Here is a 19433-nt window from a genome sequence, read left to right as displayed (position 1 = left end):
GGCAGCTCAAGAGGCAGATGTCGAGAGAGATGGCTCTGACCACTTAATTTAGAGTGAGCATCCACCATTGATGGGACAGAAGAAGCAAGGTGTTCATGGAAGAATAGCAGGGGCAGAAGTCATCAAAAGATGCTCAGAAATCAGAGAATTTGAGAAACAATAATGTCTGAGGTCTGCAACAATGATAGATTCCATCAATGTTTATGATGGAGAGAAGAATGACAGATATGTAGTTGAGGCGATCAAACTTGGAACCCTTCTTGGAAAGTAAAGATTTGAAAAGAATTCAGATGTTTCAAAAGTAATCCTTTACTATATAAATGATAAAATGATCACCATCCTCCATCCTTTTGGAGAGACTAGGGGACCCGTTGGTCCATTGGACCAAAATTTCATTGGTCTTCACGGCCTTGTAGCATACCTGCCTGCTGGACGGGGGGTCGTTTGGGTCATCAGAGTCTTTTGGGTCATCTGGGTCCTTGGGGACTTTTGGGTCGTTAAGGACTTTTGGGTCATCTGGGTCTTCGGGGACTCTTGGGTCTTCGGGACTTTTGGGTGATTTGGGTCATTGGGGACGTTTGGGTCATCAAGGACTTTTTGGGTCCTTGGGGACTTTTGGGTCCTCAGGGACTTTTGGGTGATTTGGGGTCCTCAGGGACTTTTGGGTTGTTGGGAACTTTTGGGTCAACAAGGACTTTTTGGGTCCTTGGGGACTTTTGGGTCCTCAGGGACTTTTGGGTGATTTGGGTATTTTGGGTCATGAAGGACTTTTTGGGTCGTTGGGGAATTTTTGGTGATTTGGGACCTAGGGGACTTTTGGGTCATGAAGGACTTTTTAGATTCTTGGGGACTTTTGGGTGATTTGGGTCCTCAGGAGCTTTTGGGTCAACAAGGACTTTTTGGGTCCTTGGGGACTTTTGGGTCCTCGGGTCTTTTGGGTGATTTGGGTCTTTTGGGTCATGAACTTTTTGGGTGATTTGGGACCTAGGGGACTATTGGGTCATCAATGACTTTTTAGATTCTTGGGGACTTTTGGGTGATTTGGGTCCTCAGGAACTTTTTGGTCATCAAGGACTTTTTGGGTCCTTGGGGACTTTTGGGTCCTCGGGGACTTTTGGGAGATTTGGGTCCTCAGGGACTTTTGGGTCAAGGACTTTTTGGGTCCTTGGGGACTTTTGGGTCCTCAGGGACTTTTGGGTGATTTGCGTCCTCGGGATATTTTGGGTCTGAAGTGTTAAAGGGTCTTCCAAGGTCGAAGGGGTCTCAGCAGTTTAAAGGCTTAAAAGGTACATTTCAATAGTACGTAATTCATAGACACAAAAAGTATGCCTCACACACACACAACTCATCCATTTATAGTATCCATATGTGCACCAGTGATACATTTGAGGATCTGCCATCAGGATTCAGAGAATGGTGAAAGGCTTGAGATGTTTAACTTCAGGAGAGTTTGCTGTTGAGCCGTGGCTCGTCAAATAAGTGATACGTACTGCTGCTGGCTATACGGAGGGTCTGTAGATTCCCATTTATTAGGTTCGTCTTCCAGGTGGACAATGGAAGCTGCTATTTGGCAGTTGCCTCAAGACACACCTCAGTAAACCAGTGTCGGGATATCAAATTGGACAATAGCTTGTGAAAGGATGAACAGGAGAGAATGCAATTTGTTGAGAGCTGCTATTTGTTGTTGAGAGTTGAGAGAGTTGAGACATGCAAGACATGTCGATGGTCGGAGCCAATATGATAATGGAGATAGCAGATTTCAGGATATACCAACACGAATTCTTGGACTTCTCCATACATGTCGGCATGATTGATGGCCGTCTGAAGATCGTCAAGTAGACAGACGTAGTCAGAAAGATAAAATCAAGAAAGCCAAGAGGGAGATGGACTTACATTATCAACATTTGCTGCAGGTTTGTTTATTTGAAAAGCTAGGCCTTGCGTGATGAAAATAAATGTAATAATTAGTTGCACCATAAATTGACCATTTATTTTTTGGGGAATTTGTGAGGGTGGGAAGGGAGGGAGGGGGGGGAGTGCAGCATAAAGGACAAAATATTTGTTAAACAACAAATGTTCTGCCTCCAATTGTTGTTTTCAGCTATGTTGAAAAATCCCCCCAAATAAACAACAACATCAAAGCCTTGGCCTGCCATTCCTCACGTACTAAACAAAGAAGAACACTGGACAGAGGTCATCACAAACATTTAACTGACACGTACACAATAGGCTGTCGCTCTTTCGTCATTATCTGCATATATTAAACAACCTTTTCAAAGCACCATTTAAAATAGCCAAAGTTAAAACCTTCAACTCAACAATAGGTGCCTTTTTTTTTAAATCGACATGATACAAAACACCTTTGGAGGAAAAGAGGATTATAGATTGTGTACAATGACAAAGCCTGGTTATCATCCACAGGTGTTTCGGTGTTTGATCCCTGTCCTCAGGTTCATCCATCTCTAACCAATGCACAAAGCAGGTTACGTCGAGTCAAGTTACACTCGTACTCGACAATCTCCCGAAACCCAAACTCCATCCCCCCCCACATTAAAAGAAACAGCAAAGCCCTCTCCTCAAAGTGAACACAAATAAAATTAAAGATAAAAAATCACTGTAGATAACATGCTAGTTTCCACAATAGGCACTAGGAATTGTGCATATTTAGAGGAAAGGATTTTCTTTTCCCTTATTTACATAACTTCATCAGTTGCAATGGTCACTTAATTCGCAAGAACTCAAATTTTTCCGGTTTGAAAGATCTTTGTATCGGATAGGAAGAAAACAACATAAGCCAAGAGGTAAATAGCAGCCCCCGAGGAACGAGCTTAAAAAGGTGCACAGCACGAAGGTTTGGCCATTTCAAAAATGACCCGAGAATGGATTCCATCCCTAAGAAAAAAACAAAAAAAAAACACAACCCTTCCAACCCTAAAAAGGAAAAAAAAAAACATAACCCTTTCACGTTCAGGCTTTAAAACCCAAATATGATCAACGTCGGGTAGGATCACAACATACCAAAATGTTCCCAATAATACGCCACCATTGCAGAAGTTAAATTCGAAGAATCGCACCTCTTTCGTTTCCGGCATGCTATTCAATTACAGGCCCTTCCGTTTGTATCAGTAGGACATGAGGAAGAGAGAGAAGGGAAATAAAACGAAGTGCCAAAATGAATCGTTTACAAACGGTCCCCAAATAAATAAAAGGCCCCATATACCGAATGCTGGGAAAGGATCAGCAAGCAAACTGAAGCAATGCGGAAGCAGAGGCAGCTTGCGATTGCGGGTGGTAGTATTTGCAAAGGGGGCGCGAGCACTTCCCTTTGGCAGCATCTCGGCACACGGTCACTTTGTCATCCACAACTTCCACGTGATCTGTGCAGGGCGACATACAACAGATGGACTGCTCACTTTCAGGTGTGAGGCTTTTGATGCCAAAAATAAATAAATCCGGTAAATTAGAGCAAGCGCTCCTGGAAGGACAAAGTGGTGTTTCTAATTTTAAAAATGTTTCCCTTCAGACAGTTTTCAAAGCAAACTCAAAAGCTTCACAATCATGGAAAATAAACTTGTAAAATATTTAGTGGTTTACCTACATCTCTGGGTTGAGTAGTCCCCAATTCGATTGGAAATGAAGCCAATTTTGGCCTGATTTTGGTGCTCGCAAGACATGATCCACAGACATATGGGATGACTATTGAAGACACTTTTCAAGCCTCGTGAATGATCCTGAGCAAGTCAAATAAAACCTTCCCATTGCTGCCTAACAATAGTTAGAGTGCATTAAGGACGAGTGCGATTTCATTTTTCCCTGATGTTGTGCTGAGAGTGTCCAGGTGAGTGACGAGTTTATTTGTTTTACCTCATTTTATAATGATCCTCCAGTACCAAGACCACAACTTGTAGATATGATCACCATTCACACAAATGCACATCCCTAATTTCCTTTCACCTCCTCCATCCTTTTTCTGCTTCTGCTCGTCGCTATGAAACAAAGTATCGTATTCCTTGGAAATTTCAGTTTAGATTTTGCCTTTTGCTGAACCTTGCTCTTCCATGAGCCTCGATCTTGTATCGATGGAAAAAATAAATCAAAGCGGGATGTATCCGGAAGTGTCATGATGGATGGATATTATTAAGCTGTTGTGCAACTTAATTTGCCAGTTTGTAATTTTATTTCATTCTTCATCTGTCTGTATTTCCTGTTTGCATGGTTGCATCCTTGTGAGCCAATTCTTAGTTTTCCTGTTTGCATTGAAAATTTTTCTCAATTTGCCAGTTTGTAATTTTATTTTACGAGTGAGATACCCGTGCGGTGGGAGGCCAGAAGCAAACAGACAATGCAGAAACGGCGAATGCTAAAGCATGAAACCAATAAATTCCACATTCCTGTAGCACCGTGGTTCTTAACCTGGGTTAGACCGAACTCCAGGGGTTCAGTGAGCCAGTCTCAGGGGTCCTCCGAAACGCATTGCAATTTAAAAATTTTTTTTTTTTAAGTTTTGTATCAATTTTGAATCTATGTGTAATTACGCTTATTATTATTTTGCTATGTATGTTACGAACGAATGGAAATGTTATTTGTAATTGTATTCCCATCCCATTCATGGTTTCTCTGGTCTGTGTTTAAGATAAGTTGTTTCACACTGACTGTCGTAAGTTGAATCAATGACCAACTTGCGAATTATTCTGTTGATGGTGCTTACTTGCTTACTGGATTTTGGACTTTGGAGGTGTTCGGAAATTCCAGTGAATAGCCTCGATTAGCTTGCCGTGTGCCGTGCGTCATTGGCTGCGCCTTACTTTGGAGTTACTGATTAATTGAAAAGTAAGTTGGAAATGTTTGTGGATATGCAGGGCGGGTACAGAGTTATATTAAAGTCAAAAGTGGATGGTGATTATAAAATATGATTGAATTACTCAGAAAATTAGGTGGAGGTGATATAACTCCTTTGGTCGCAATTCAAAACTAACAATTCGCAGTGTTCTATGTAATATTATCATGGGATTAGAGATGACATAGAGTTGAGTAGATAATAAATCCCATCATCGTAACTATAAGTTATGTTTTCTTTGTTAAAATTTCTCAGTTTTCAGAGGGGTACTGATTATATTTAAGCATGTTCCTTTTTTAATTTTTGTCATATAATTATTTGCCCGAACTCAATTAAGATCAGTTTGTTCCTTCTTTTTTTTTCTTTTTTTTTTTGCAGTATGTCGAGCAAAAAAAGGAAGTGGTCGGAGAATTACGTGCGGTATGGGTTCACGTGTTTGACGGAACGGGGCGGAAGTCAGCGTCCTCAATGCATGCTTTACAATGTCAAGTTGAGTAACTCCAGCCGAGCACCAGCAAAACTACGGGAACACTTCAAAAAACTGCACAGCGAGGGGCAGTACAAAGACACAACGCTGGATGAATTCAAAATGAAGAGAGTCCGATTCGACGCAAGTGCTACCTTGCCCACTCTCGGCTTCGTTCCAATTGACAAACCGATCCTCACCGCGTCGTATGAAGTTGCGTACCTGATCGCAAAGCAGGGCAAACCGCACACCATTGGCGAGACACTCATCAATCCGGCCGCATTGAAGATGGCCAACATCATGCTGGGAAAAGCTGCTGAAAACAAGTCGTCTCTCGTTCCACTCTCAAATGACACCATCAGATGCAGAATCGACGACATGAGCGACGACATCCTCGCCCAGGTAGTTGCAGATTTAGTCACGAGCCCGACAAAATTCAGCCTTCAACTCGACAAGACCACCGACGTTTCGAATTACCCCTGTTTTTGCGAGAACACCAGCATTGCCATGCAACGCACTTCCAAGAGTCAGAGTTCATCCTCGCCTTGGCGTACGTGGCTGACATCTTCGACGCACTCAATCATCTCAATTGCCAGATGCAGGGCGGTGGAGTGAATGTCATCGAATCTGAAGAAAAGCTGAGTGCTTTCTGAAAGAAGTTACCGTTGTGGAGGCGGCGAACAGAGAACGACAACTTCGCAAACTTTTCGCTACTGGACGAGTGCGTGAGCGGGATCGAAGATGAGTCTGAAGTTGGAGGCACTGCTGTACCAGGGGAGCTGAAGCAAGCGATTGCCACGCACTTGGTTGAGCTGGGAAAGTCATTCGACGGCTACTTCCCCGACCAAGAGCAATACCCAGCATGGGTGCGGCAGCCGTTTACCTTCGACGTTGCAACGGCAGATGTCAACAACCAATACCTCGACGACCTCATCGAACTTCAGCAGAGCCAGACTCAACAACAACTCTTCGGCACAACGCTCTCAACGTTTTGGTGCCGCCAAATGGAAGGGTATCCTCACATCGCTAAAATTGCCCTTGAGATCCTCACGCCGTTCGTTACAACGTATCTCTGCGAGCATGCGTTTTCGAAACTGGTGGACATTAAAACAAAGAAAATGAGCAGGCTTGCATGCGAAAATGATTTGAGGGTGGCCCTTGCCAAAACAAAACCACGCATTTCCCAGATCGCCTCCCGAAAAGAAGAACAGAAAACGCATTAAGATGCAATTCTTCTTAATTTTTTGGTCAAATTTGAGGGGTTGCGCGAGTGTTCGGTGGGTTTCGTTAGGGTTCGGCACCTTTAAAAAGGTTAAGAACCACTGCTGTAGCACCTCCAGTCACACGTCAGACATGGACAGCAAGTTTGTGAAGGACTTCCATGAAAAATGTACCCGTTCGCAAACAAACGTTCGCAAAAAACGTGTTCCATTCCCAGTCAATGGTGAATCTGCATATGTCGATCCGCGAATTCACATTTAGAAAGTAGAAACCATCACGGCATTTCGTCATTCACTTGAACTCGATATCTCTTTTTTAATTCCAAACAGCATAACTCCAATCACAAATTAAATAACATTAATATAAAAAATAAACTTTTAACAACATTCGTGACAAAAAAAAATATTTAAATCCTGATATGAAGTTCCGTACTGTTGGGTGAATACAATTACAAATTCAAAATCGTAATTGTATTCACTCAATTCCAATCATCAATTGATATAACAAAACGATTAACACAATTAACGTTGAACGATTTAACATTACGAATGAATGACGGTTGTATTGGGATATTATCAAACCCGCGCATTGCCGTCATCTGTCCACTTCCGGATTCGCTGCAAGTTCGTAATTCTCATCAAAATCTAAACAGTATTTGTAGAATTTCAATAAAAGCCAGATCACTGTTCATATCGGTAAATATTATTCCATCGTGTTTGGAAAAACTGGAAAATTGGAAAATTGGAAATCTTGGGAAAACAATATACCCTATTTTACTCCAGGGGGTCCCAGGATTACCCACCCAAAATATCGTTGCAATCGGTTGAGCCGTTTTTGCGGTACCTTCGAACGGACAGACGGACATTTGGTGAATTATAATAAGATTATACCACGAGCAGGGCTACCTGGCACTGCCCAGGAGAAGAGAAAAGGGGAGGGTTGGTTCCCGGCACTGGCTGGGAGAGCTTTTCCTGGCGGTGGTTTTGACCATGAAAGGGTAGGAATGAAACACAAAAAAAAAAAAAACTTTTTATGACGTTTCAACGTTTTCAATGCACATATGCCAGAACCCCTACGTACTTTGTTCCCCGTGCAGCGCCGTTCTTTAAAAAATATATAAAAATTCTATGATTTTCAGATGTACACACTATATATACAGACAATTTCCTTGTGCGAAGGTGGGGGAAGGGAGGGTAATTTGGGGGGAGGGGGGGGGAGGATTTTTTTGGTACCCTTGCCTTGACCCTGGCTCCTCCCAGCACTTATACAAAATGTGTTTTCAGCTGTTTTTTCCCCCATGATTGTTCAGAATTACACAAACAAGCATACAGAGTTTCCTTGAGGGGGGATTATGCGGCGGGGGAGCTTAAAAACTCGCCCAGATTCTGAAGTTTGTAGACCTGAAAGTTGGGGCCTTGGTTTTAGTTTATTCTAAATTTGCCTGTTTTTAAGCAGCCGGACTCCCACTGCGTGGAGTTTTGCAATCACTTCTGTGTGTGTGTCTATCTGTGTGTCTGTCCGGGCTGAAACTTTTTTCACCATTTGAGTTTTGTCATCAAATTTACAACAAAGCTTTATTATAAGAACTAGCGTGACTCGGCGCGCTCCGCGCGCCTCACCACACATCGTTTCAGAGGGGTAGGCACCTTTGACCATTTCGGTGTCTTTTGGGTTTCATGGTGTTTTGGGTCTTCAGGGCCATTTGGGTCTTCAGGGTCTTTTGGATCCTCTGGGCCTTTAATGGTATTTTGGGTATTTGAGGTGTTTTGGGTCTTCTGGGTCTTCAGAGGCTTTTGGGTCTTAAGGGTCTTCGGCGTCTTTTGGGTCGTCCGGGGCTTCCGGAGCTTTTGGGTCTACCGGTTCTTTTGGTTCTTCTCTGTCTTGAAGGGTCTTCGGGGTCTTTTGGGTCTTCGGGGTATTTTTGGTCTTCGGGGTATTTTTTGTTCTTCGGGATCTTTTTGGTCTTTGGGGTGTTTTGGGTCTTCGGGGTGTTTTGGGTCTTCGGGGTGTTTTGGGTCTTCGGGGTGTTTTGGGTCTTCGGGGTGTTTTGGGTCTTCGGGGTGTTTTGGGTCTTTGGGGTGTTTTGGGTCTTCGGGGTGTTTTGGGTCTTCGGGGTGTTTTGGGTCTTCGGGGTGTTTTGGGTCTTCGGGGTGTTTTGGGTCTTCGGGGTGTTTTGGGTCTTCGGGGTGTTTTGGGTCTTCGGGGTGTTTTGGGTCTTTGGGGTGTTTTGGGTCTTCGGGGTGTTTTGGGTCTTCGGGGTGTTTTGGGTCTTCAGGGTGTTTTGGGTCTTCGGAGTGTTTTGGGTCTTTGGGATGTTTTCGGTCTTCAGGAGGTTTTGGGTCTTCGGGATATTTTGGGTCTTCGGGATGTTTTGGGTCTTTGGGTATTTGGGGTCTTTTTGAGCCTCAGGGCCTTGAAGGGTATTTTGGGTCTTTGGGGGTCTTCAGGGTATTTTGGATCTTCAGGGGTCTTGGTGGTCTGAAGGGTCTTGGGGGAATTAAAGGGTCATCAAAGGTCTGAGGGATCTCAGCAGTCTTAACGCAATTAAGAGGGTTAATTAAGAGGGTGGTAACTTTATTTGAAGAAGAAGAAGACGTTTTCGTCGCATATAAACATACATACATAGCGACATAACCATATACGTTTGCTCTATTATAATAAGACTAGTGGGGTCACCGGTGGGAATCCCACGGGCATGGACGTGTGTGACATTTCAACATATTGAGTTGGATGCTGCACCTGCATATTCAGTTTCACAAAATGGTTACTGGCAATTTATCAGATGCACAAATGATGTAATCGACACAATTACACAATTACACACACACACACACAATTACACACACACACAATTACACACACACACACACACAATTACACACACACACAATTACACACACACACAATTACACACACACACACACACACTGTTGGTCATAAAGATGGAATAAAATATTTTTGACACGATTCCACAGTTTCTTTGGTATTTGACAGTCAACGTGTAAACAAAAGGGTAATTGAGTGATTACATAACGTTTCCCCATTACACAGGTGATATGATAACATTGAAAAAATGTGTATTACGTAATAATTTTTTTTGTTAGGGACTATAAAAGCCCATGCATGTGATATTCTGTCCCTTTCCCTGATTCAACACTGTGTTAAACGAGGCTGGTTTTTTTTCGAGTTCCTTGTACCGTTTGCAAGAAAAATCGGTAGAGACGTTCCCTGGGCTATGCCTGGTCCAACGGAACCAGCAATACGCGAGAGAGTGGTAGCACTGCGGCAGGAGGGCTACAAACAGAGTGATATCGCAGATGTCGTCGGGATATCACAGAGTACAGTCTGTAAGATCCTGAAACATCAACGTGAGGCGGGGAATGTGCGGCCGCGGAAACCTCCAGGACGTCCAAGATTAACCACGAGACGAGATGATCGCCAACTGTTGAATCTCTGCCGCAGAAACCGGAAAATGCCGACGAGTCGTCTTCGTCGCTTGTGGAGGAGACATCATGGGATCCACGTTTCCCGGTCAACCGTTAATCAGAGATTGCTCCAACATGGTTACCGAGCACGACGGTTGACTAAATGTCCACGCCCGGCTGTTCGCCACAGAGTTGCTCGTCTTCGCTGGGCTAGGGAGCACAGAAGGCTTCATCCTGGACACTGGCGACATGTTGTCTTCACGGACGAGAGCCGCTACATCCTTGACCGTACAGATGGGAGACAACAAGTTCGTCGATTACCCGGGGAGAACCTTCATGATGACTGCATCCACGAGACGACTCAAGGTGGTGGCGGCTCAGTGATGATATGGGCCGGCATCCATTATGGAGGGAAATGCCACTGGTGGTTCCGGATGGAAACGTCAACGCCGTCGTGTACCGGGATATCTTGGAGTACCACTGCCTTCCACATGCAAGACGAGTGTATGGACACAATTTCCGACTGCAGGACGACAACGCTAGACCGCACAGGGCCGCTGCAGTAAGGGAATTCCTTGAGGCAGAGGGCGTGGAGCAGTTGCCATGGCCAGCTTGCTCGCCAGATATGAACCCCATAGAGCATGCATGGGATGCCCTAGGCCGAGCCATCAACGACAGAGATGTTATTCCTCAAACTTTGCAGGAGTTGGCCGACGCTCTGAGGGAAGAATGGGATGCTATGCCTGTTGACGTCGTCAACAAGCTAGTGGACAGCATGCCACGACGTCTGCACGCCCTGATTCGTGCCAGGGGGGGCACATACCCGCTATTAGAGACTGAGTAACAACAAGGACTCTACTGTGATGCAAATTGATCCATGAAATCACCCCAAGAAATGTTATCTGGAAAACTGACAGAGATTAAAAAGAAATGTGTCATGATCCTTAATTTACTGTCTATTGTCGTCATTGTCGTTTTACGCTCGACACCAACCGATTAGGACTGATAATGGTACAGATGAGAAGAGAAGAAGGTACAGATGAGAAGGTACAGATGAGAAGAGAAGGAGCTGGAGTGCGCTACGAACTGGCATCTCCCCCATCTTGTTCAAGAGAGAGAACGTTGGCACGAGCCATTTATTACAAACGGAGCATCCCAGTCCCACCGCTATATGCAACGTCTGCTGGCGGTCAACGGTACGCGCTCGCTGCCTGCCAGGGTTTTCCCGCCACGACGCGAGTCGACTCCTGGAGCCGGACCTCGACGCCTACCGTCTGCCTGGGCTTTCTCATTCCTTCCAGTCATTCCTGCCTGCCATTCCCTGTCGTGTGAGTCTGTTTGTCCTGGGGAATAATATAAGACTGTTTAAGGCTGCCCTGTGTATCTTCTTCTTCTTCGTTCTGTATATTACTTTCGTTTCCTCTTCTTCTTTGGTTTTGTACATAGTTAATAAATATGTGGTATTCCTTACTTTGGTTTCTTCTTTCCCCCGATCGCTTTAGTCCCTTCTTCCCATTGAATACCTGTGGCACGATTTGGCCAATGCTCAGAATCGGGTTCGTCTTTTGTCAACGGCCTGAGTCGTGGCTCGCTTCGCTCGGCGTGTCCATTACAGCCGCGGCTCGGGCGGGGCTCATTTCCTCGCTTACCAGAAGGTGCTGGTAATTAGGTCATAGGAATAATTGGCCTACTACCCTATTCAGCACTGACCGGAAGTGGCGAGATAGTTCCAGGATAGTTCCAATTCGAGATAGTTCCAATTGTTATGGATCCGGGAGACGGCACTCCCGTTAGCAAGGGGGGGGGGGGGGTTAATCCCCTTGTCCTGTTGAGCTGGCCGTCCGACCAGTCCTGGGGGTATGACGTCACTTCCGGTCGATGGTAAGTAGGGTTGTAAGCCCAATTTGTCTTAATACCTAAGTAAAAACCACCGGCCGTAAGCGAGGAAATACTCCCACCCGGGCCGCAGCGTGATTGGATTGCGCCGAGCGAAGCGAGCTGCGACTCGGGCCGTTAGCAAGAGACTAAACCCGACTATAAAGCGTTTGGCCAAAATCGCGCCACAGGTATTCAATGGGAAGAAGGGAATAAAGCGATCGGGGGAAAGAAGAAACCAAAGTAAGGAATACCAGATATTTATTAACTATGTACAAAACCAAAGAAGAAGAGGAAACGAAAGTAATATACAGAACGAAGAAGAAGAAGATACACAGGGCAGCCTTAAACAGTCTTATATTATTCCCCAGGACAAACAAACAGACTCACACGACAGGGAATGGCAGGCAGGAATGACTGGAAGGAATGAGAAGGCCCAGGCAGACGGTATGCGTCGAGGTCCGGCTCCAGGAGTCGACTCGCGTTGTGGCGGGAAAACCCTGGCAGGCAGCGAGCGCGTACCGTTGACCGCCAGCAGACGTTGCATATAGTGGTGGGACTGGGATGCTCCGTTTGTAATAAATGGCTCGTGCCAACGCTCTCTCTCTTGAACAAGATGGGGGAGATGCCAGTTCGTAGCGCACTCCAGCTCCTTCTCTTCTTATCTGTACCTTCTCACGCGTCTCTTTGAAGCAATGTGTGTCAGATGTGTGTGCATCATTTCATCATTTCATCGGAAACTTTCATCGGATTTTCTTCCCGTTTTTTTTCAACCGAGTCTAAAACTATGTTACCGACTGTTAAAAATGAAATGATATATCGAATTTGAGTTGAAATAAACCTGTGTGAGAGAGAAAGACAGCACGGGCCTAACTAAACAGGCCTCAAAGCTATTCCGAGTTAATAAAATGGTGGATATTTGTTTATATGAAGCCTCTCCAAGAAAGGGTGGAGCTACTCTGCAAACGGACTAAGCCACACCCAGGACAGACAGACAGACAGAATCACCGTAGCCTATTATAATATAGATATGGAGAAGGCAAATTAATAATTTGGTCAATAGGTCAAAACCACATAACTGTCAAATTTCATCCAAATGACCTGAAATTTTAAGAATTTGCATATACATTCGGAAACTGAATTGGTTCACGAATCAAATGCTAGAAGCCGATTGTGTTTTTCTTTTAAAGATCAAAGGTCGAAGGTCAAGGTCACAAAATTGTCAATTCCCATCTGACTTCCAATTTGAGCAGGGTTTTTCATATTGGGTCACTCAAACCTATTGCTTTTGAGGTGAAAAGGTCAAGGTCGCCTAAAATCGTCAATCATGTATTTTTTTAAAGCCGTTTGTCATGTTTAGCATACGGAAGAAGTCGTCATCCGAATAGATAGCGGACGGGCTTTGCATTTTCAGATGCTTTCTAGTTTTATTTTGTTCTCAATTTGCCTGGTAGTAATTTTATTGTCCTTTCCTCAAAACATTCCATGAATTACTTTTTTCTTGCAAAAACGATTTAAAAAAATATTATTTCCTGTCATTCTTTTTCTCGTGTATCCGATGCCCATGCTCTGTCCTTCAGGTGTGTTGCCCATCACCAACACATGGTTTCTCCTGTATCCACTCATGATCTTTTCGACACTCGTTGATATTTTTGTGCATTTGGTGTCCGCATGTTCACCTCTGCATCTCTGTCCGACTGTCGACCTGCCTCAGATCTCCATAGTTTAGAACTTTCGTGAACCTCGACATCCATACCTTTTTATCTGTTGCGAGTGATCACTTTGGATTACTCATAAGGTGTCAGATTTAGATCTGCATACAGCATTCAGTAATTGAATCAAAATCTGATAACCCAACTTAAGAGCTTATGTATTAACAAGACTCCATGTACATATAATGCACAACCATACATTATTTTTATTGCTCTGATCAAAATACCCTTCCTTTTCTCCATTTTCATATACAGGTACTTACCTTGGCAAACTTTCACTGCAACTTTCCCTCCTCACATGCAAATGGCCCCTAACAAATAGCCAAACCTAAGCTAGCATTCATTCCTCAAAAAACAGTTCTAATACATTTTTGTAATTTTCATGCAAGTTGTCATTCAGCTGTTAGCATTCCCTATGTCAAGCATGGCATAGCAGCAAATGCAAGAGGATGCGATTGCAAGTGCGTTAGAGATGAAGCAAAGCAAGTTGAGAGGAGTGGAGAGACGTTTGGGGTGGGGTGTAGGGGTGCAGAAAGGCATACCTTCGAGGAGGTGCAGAAAGCGACAGTTTGGGCGAGCACAGTGCCCCGACTTGAAGTCACGGCAAATGGTTAGAGTGTCTGTCGACTGATCGCCAGGAATGGGAGCGTGGGTTACGAGGAAGTATTATGGCAGCGCCGTGCAGAGTTTGGGGGAGAGAGAGGGAGACACATAAAAACACACACACACAATACAGCAGATTTGCTACTAGAAAACAACAATAATACATACTAACTGTATTTTGTGCAGGCAGAATTGGAAAAGCTGACAAGTAAGCATTTTCAATTCAACATTAATAAATAGCCACTGGTTGGTTATTTTGAACAGTATTTTGCTCGCTAGCCATTCAAATAAGATCCAGAAAGAAGAAAGAAGGATCCAGTATCCAGAAAGAAGTACCGAAGGGCTCAAGTTAATAGAATGGCAGAGGGTGTCAACATGGGTGAGACATACTGGTGGACGAGCATTTCACATCTTGATTAACTGGGGCGGGACGTCGAAGGGCAAAGTAAAGAAATGCCCGACCATCGGAATACCGACCGCTGCAACCCACCGATTCATTCTGATGCTTCAAATCCCATTTTAAGCTTCAATGATGGAATAAAACAGGACCCAGTGGCACTCTCGGGTTACTTCTCATCCAATTTTCATAAACCGTGAAAGCATTATATTTTACGGTTAATGACGGCTCTCATTTTTGTCAGGAAAATTTGCCAAATTTGTGTTTCCCCATACAAGTACCTGACCTTGTGCAGGAACCTGATTGGTAGTTACAGAGAGATTAATGTCCTTCAACCACCTTTTTCATATCGTGACCCAATTAACAAAAAAATACATTTTTCATCAACACTTGAATAATTTTCCTCCAATTTTCATGTCAAGTTTAATGGATAAATTGCAGATTGGGACACAGTATCTTTATTTACACTTAAATTTTTTTTACATTTTTGTATAATAAGTCGAGGCTCGTGTAAGAGCTAACATATAAAACATATAACAAGAAAGAGCAATCAGAGATTGCAGACCCTCACCATGATGTGTTTTTAGTTGTTTTAAAGGCTTTTGTGGTAAAACAAATATGGCGGCCAAACCAAGTGACCAATGACGTTATTTTTTTTTTTGAAGGTGGTGTTGAAAATGGAATTTTGAAGGTGGATTTGAAAATGGAATTTTGAAGGTGGATTTGAAAATGGAATTTTGAAGGTGGATTTGAAAATGGAATTTTGAAGGTGGATTTGAAAATGGAATTTTGAAGGTGGATTTGAAAATGGAATTTTGAAGGTGGGTTTGAAAATGGAATTTTGAAGATGTGGATTTGAAAATGGAATTTTGAAGGTGGATTTGAAAATGGAATTTTGAAGGTGGTGTTGAAAATGGAATTTTGAAGGTGGATTTGAAAATGGAATTTTGAAGGTGGATTTGAAAATGGAATTTTGAAGGTGGATTTGAAAACGGAATTTTGAAGGTGGTGTTGAAAATGGAATTTTGAAGGTGGATTTGAAAATGGAATTTTGAAGGTGTATTTGAAAATGGAATTTTGAAGGTGGATTTGAAAATGGAATTTTGAAGGTGGTGTTGAAAATGGAATTTTGAAGGTGGATTTGAAAATGGAATTTTGAAGGTGGGTTTGAAAATGGAATTTTGAAGATGTGGATGTGAAAATGGAATTTTGAAGGTGGATTTGAAAATGGAATTTTGAAGGTAGTGTTGAAAATGGAATTTTGAAGGTGGTGTTGAAAATGGAATTTTGAAGGTGGATTTGAAAATGGAATTTTGAAGGTGGATTTGAAAATGGAATTTTGAAGGTGGATTTGAAAATGGAATTTTGAAGGTGGATTTGAAAACGGAATTTTGAAGGTGGTGTTGAAAATGGAATTTTGAAGGTGGATTTGAAAATGGAATTTTGAAGGTGGATTTGAAAATGGAATTTTGAAGGTGGTGTTGAAAATGGAATTTTGAAGGTGGTGTTGAAAATGGAATTTTGAAGGTGGATTTGAAAATGGAATTTTGAAGGTGGATTTGAAAATGGAATTTTGAAGGTGGATTTGAAAACGGAATTTTGAAGGTGGTGTTGAAAATGGAATTTTGAAGGTGGATTTGAAAATGGAATTTTGAAGGTGTATTTGAAAATGGAATTTTGAAGGTGGATTTGAAAATGGAATTTTGAAGGTGGTGTTGAAAATGGAATTTTGAAGGTGGATTTGAAAATGGAATTTTGAAGGTGGGTTTGAAAATGGAATTTTGAAGATGTGGATGTGAAAATGGAATTTTGAAGGTGGATTTGAAAATGGAATTTTGAAGGTGGTGTTGAAAATGGAATTTTGAAGGTGGTGTTGAAAATGGAATTTTGAAGGTGGATTTGAAAATGGAATTTTGAAGGTGGATTTGAAAATGGAATTTTGAAGGTGGATTTGAAAATGGAATTTTGAAGGTGGATTTGAAAACGGAATTTTGAAGGTGGTGTTGAAAATGGAATTTTGAAGGTGGATTTGAAAATGGAATTTTGAAGGTGGATTTGAAAATGGAATTTTGAAGGTGGATTTGAAAATGGAATTTTGAAGGTGGATTTGAAAACGGAATTTTGAAGGTGGTGTTGAAAATGGAATTTTGAAGGTGGATTTGAAAATGGAATTTTGAAGGTGGATTTGAAAATGGAATTTTGAAGGTGGTGTTGAAAATGGAATTTTGAAGGTGGATTTGAAAATGGAATTTTGAAGGTGGGTTTGAAAATGGAATTTTGAAGATGTGGATTTGAAAATGGAATTTTGAAGGTGGATTTGAAAATGGAATTTTGAAGGTGGTGTTGAAAATGGAATTTTGAAGGTGGTGTTGAAAATGGAATTTTGAAGGTGGATTTGAAAATGGAATTTTGAAGGTGGATTTGAAAATGGAATTTTGAAGGTGGATTTGAAAACGGAATTTTGAAGGTGGTGTTGAAAATGGAATTTTGAAGGTGGATTTGAAAATGGAATTTTGAAGGTGGATTTGAAAATGGAATTTTGAAGGTGGTGTTGAAAATGGAATTTTGAAGGTGGTGTTGAAAATGGAATTTTGAAGGTGGATTTGAAAATGGAATTTTGAAGGTGGATTTGAAAATGGAATTTTGAAGGTGGATTTGAAAATGGAATTTTGAAGGTGGATTTGAAAACGGAATTTTGAAGGTGGTGTTGAAAATGGAATTTTGAAGGTGGATTTGAAAATGGAATTTTGAAGGTGGATTTGAAAATGGAATTTTGAAGGTGGTGTTGAAAATGGAATTTTGAAGGTGGATTTGAAAATGGAATTTTGAAGGTGGGTTTGAAAATGGAATTTTGAAGATGTGGATTTGAAAATGGAATTTTGAAGGTGGATTTGAAAATGGAATTTTGAAGGTGGTGTTGAAAATGGAATTTTGAAGGTGGATTTGAAAATGGAATTTTGAAGGTGGATTTGAAAACGGAATTTTGAAGGTGGTGTTGAAAATGGAATTTTGAAGGTGGATTTGAAAATGGAATTTTGAAGGTGTATTTGAAAATGGAATTTTGAAGGTGGTGTTGAAAATGGAATTTTGAAGGTGGTGTTGAAAATGGAATTTTGAAGGTGGATTTGAAAATGGAATTTTGAAGGTGGTGTTGAAAATGGAATTTTGAAGGTGGTGTTGAAAATGGAATTTTGAAGGTGGTGTTGAAAATGGAATTTTGAAGGTGGTGTTGAAAATGGAATTTTGAAGGTAGATTTGAAAATGGAATTTTGAAGGTGGATTTGAAAATGGAATTTTGAAGGTGGATTTCAAAATGGAATTTTGAAGGTGGGTTTGAAAATGGAATTTTGAAGGTGGATTTGAAAATGGAATTTTGAAGGTGGATTTGAAAATGGAATTTTGAAGGTGGATTTGAAAATGGAATTTTGAAGGTGGATTTGAAAATGGAATTTTGAAGGAGGTAGAAAAAGATCAAGGTTTTGGATGGGGAGAGGTAAAAGATGGAGGGTGGACATGTTGAAGAGGTTACTTCTAATCTATTCCTAAATTCGACTCTATTCATAAATGTTGAAGGTCAAGGTCATAGGGCGGTTCGAAAATAACATGGTCATCATTAACATGGTCGCTTTGTGATGACATATATATATATAGATTTTACATTGCAACCATAGCAACAGCTGTGACAAAGTTCGAGTGCCATAGGATCGAATCGTACCTGCTTTACATCACGTGATTTGATTTTTATTAATTTGAAACATTTTTGCCTCCGACCTGGCTCTGAAATGGCATAATATCTGTGAGCAGGTAAAAAAAAATAGCTTTGCAAATGCCCATCTGAGGCCAAATGCTCTTACAATTATATTATGTTCCTTGTGCTCTTCCTGGGAATGGTAAAGGAAGTGCCAGGATTTTTTTATTATAAACTTCCAGCAGTCGATGCATATTAATAACACCGTTTGATGCAGTCAGTCAATCTTTGATGCAGGTATACTTCAGTTTTGCAATTAAACAAAAAGGGACAATTTTCATGGTAAGTGCACAAGCCAGAAAATACATGAATATTACTCTGCAAGACGAATAGCTTGGAAGCAATAATAAGGAAATAAAGGATATGTGTGGAAGGGGAGGTCGAGTGGATGAGGAAGACCGAAGGAAGAGAGCAATTTATGTACATATTCCGCCGTGAGCCTAAACACACAACAACAACATGCATTTTAAGGCCATTTTCCCTGCAAGAGCGGGGGTTAGCCTCCGTGAGCCTAAGATCATTGTAAATTGGTGTGAGCCGACGATCTCCCCTCTGGGCTGGTTCTCCTGCCTCACACCTCGCTTGGCTTCACACTGTAGAATCCAAAGTTTTCAGAATCATTGCAATCTCCCGTGATGAGGCCGATTCTGAGGGCCTTTCACTCACTCACCGCAGGCAGGTTGGTGATCTTTCCGTCTTCCACAGACTCCTCTCCGGCCTTGCTCCCCCAGCTCTCTCTGGGCTCTGTCCCCTAAATATTCCTACAGGTCGCACAATATCTGCCAGAAACCCTCTTATGGTTAAACTGCCAAAATCAAGACTCTCTGCTCACCTTCACTCCTTCATTCCTCTTTTCTCCCACCTCTGGAACAAATTCCCCCACCCTCTTCAATCCCACTCCTCCCTCCAGGTCTTTCAAACAGCTGTTCACCACGGTCATCTCTTATCTAACCCCATCCAAAACCTTGATCTTTTCTACCCCCGTTCTCCTACCTACCTCCTTCAGATTATTTTTCCTTCCTGAAAGTCCTTGTGGTGTCCATCTTGCTTATCCAGTGTACCCCGTGCATCTTGCTTATCCAGTGTACCCCGTGCATCTTGCTTATCCAGTGTACCCCGTGCATCTTGCTTATCCAGTGTACCCCGTGC

General features: G+C 42.3%; 1 protein-coding gene across 1 annotated transcript in view; it reads right to left on the bottom strand.

Annotated features, from left to right (window-relative positions):
• Positions 1 to 1968: 1968 nt before the first annotated feature.
• LOC144889029 (muscleblind-like protein 1) overlaps positions 1969 to 19433 on the bottom strand; it is a 57177-nt gene continuing 39712 nt past the window's right edge. Inside the window, exons 10-11 of the mRNA XM_078768838.1 lie at positions 14079 to 14163; positions 1969 to 3377 (exon numbers count right to left, since the gene is read on the bottom strand). Of these exons, the coding sequence (XP_078624964.1) occupies positions 3238 to 3377; positions 14079 to 14163 (225 nt within the window). The 3' untranslated portion in view covers positions 1969 to 3237. The remainder of the gene's footprint in view (positions 3378 to 14078; positions 14164 to 19433) is intronic.

Source organism: Myxine glutinosa, unplaced genomic scaffold (assembly GCF_964187855.1).
Source record: "Myxine glutinosa unplaced genomic scaffold, kmMyxGlut1.1 SCAFFOLD_593, whole genome shotgun sequence".
NCBI classification, from domain to species: domain Eukaryota; kingdom Metazoa; phylum Chordata; class Myxini; order Myxiniformes; family Myxinidae; genus Myxine; species Myxine glutinosa.
This window is presented reverse-complemented; position numbering and strand designations above follow the sequence as displayed.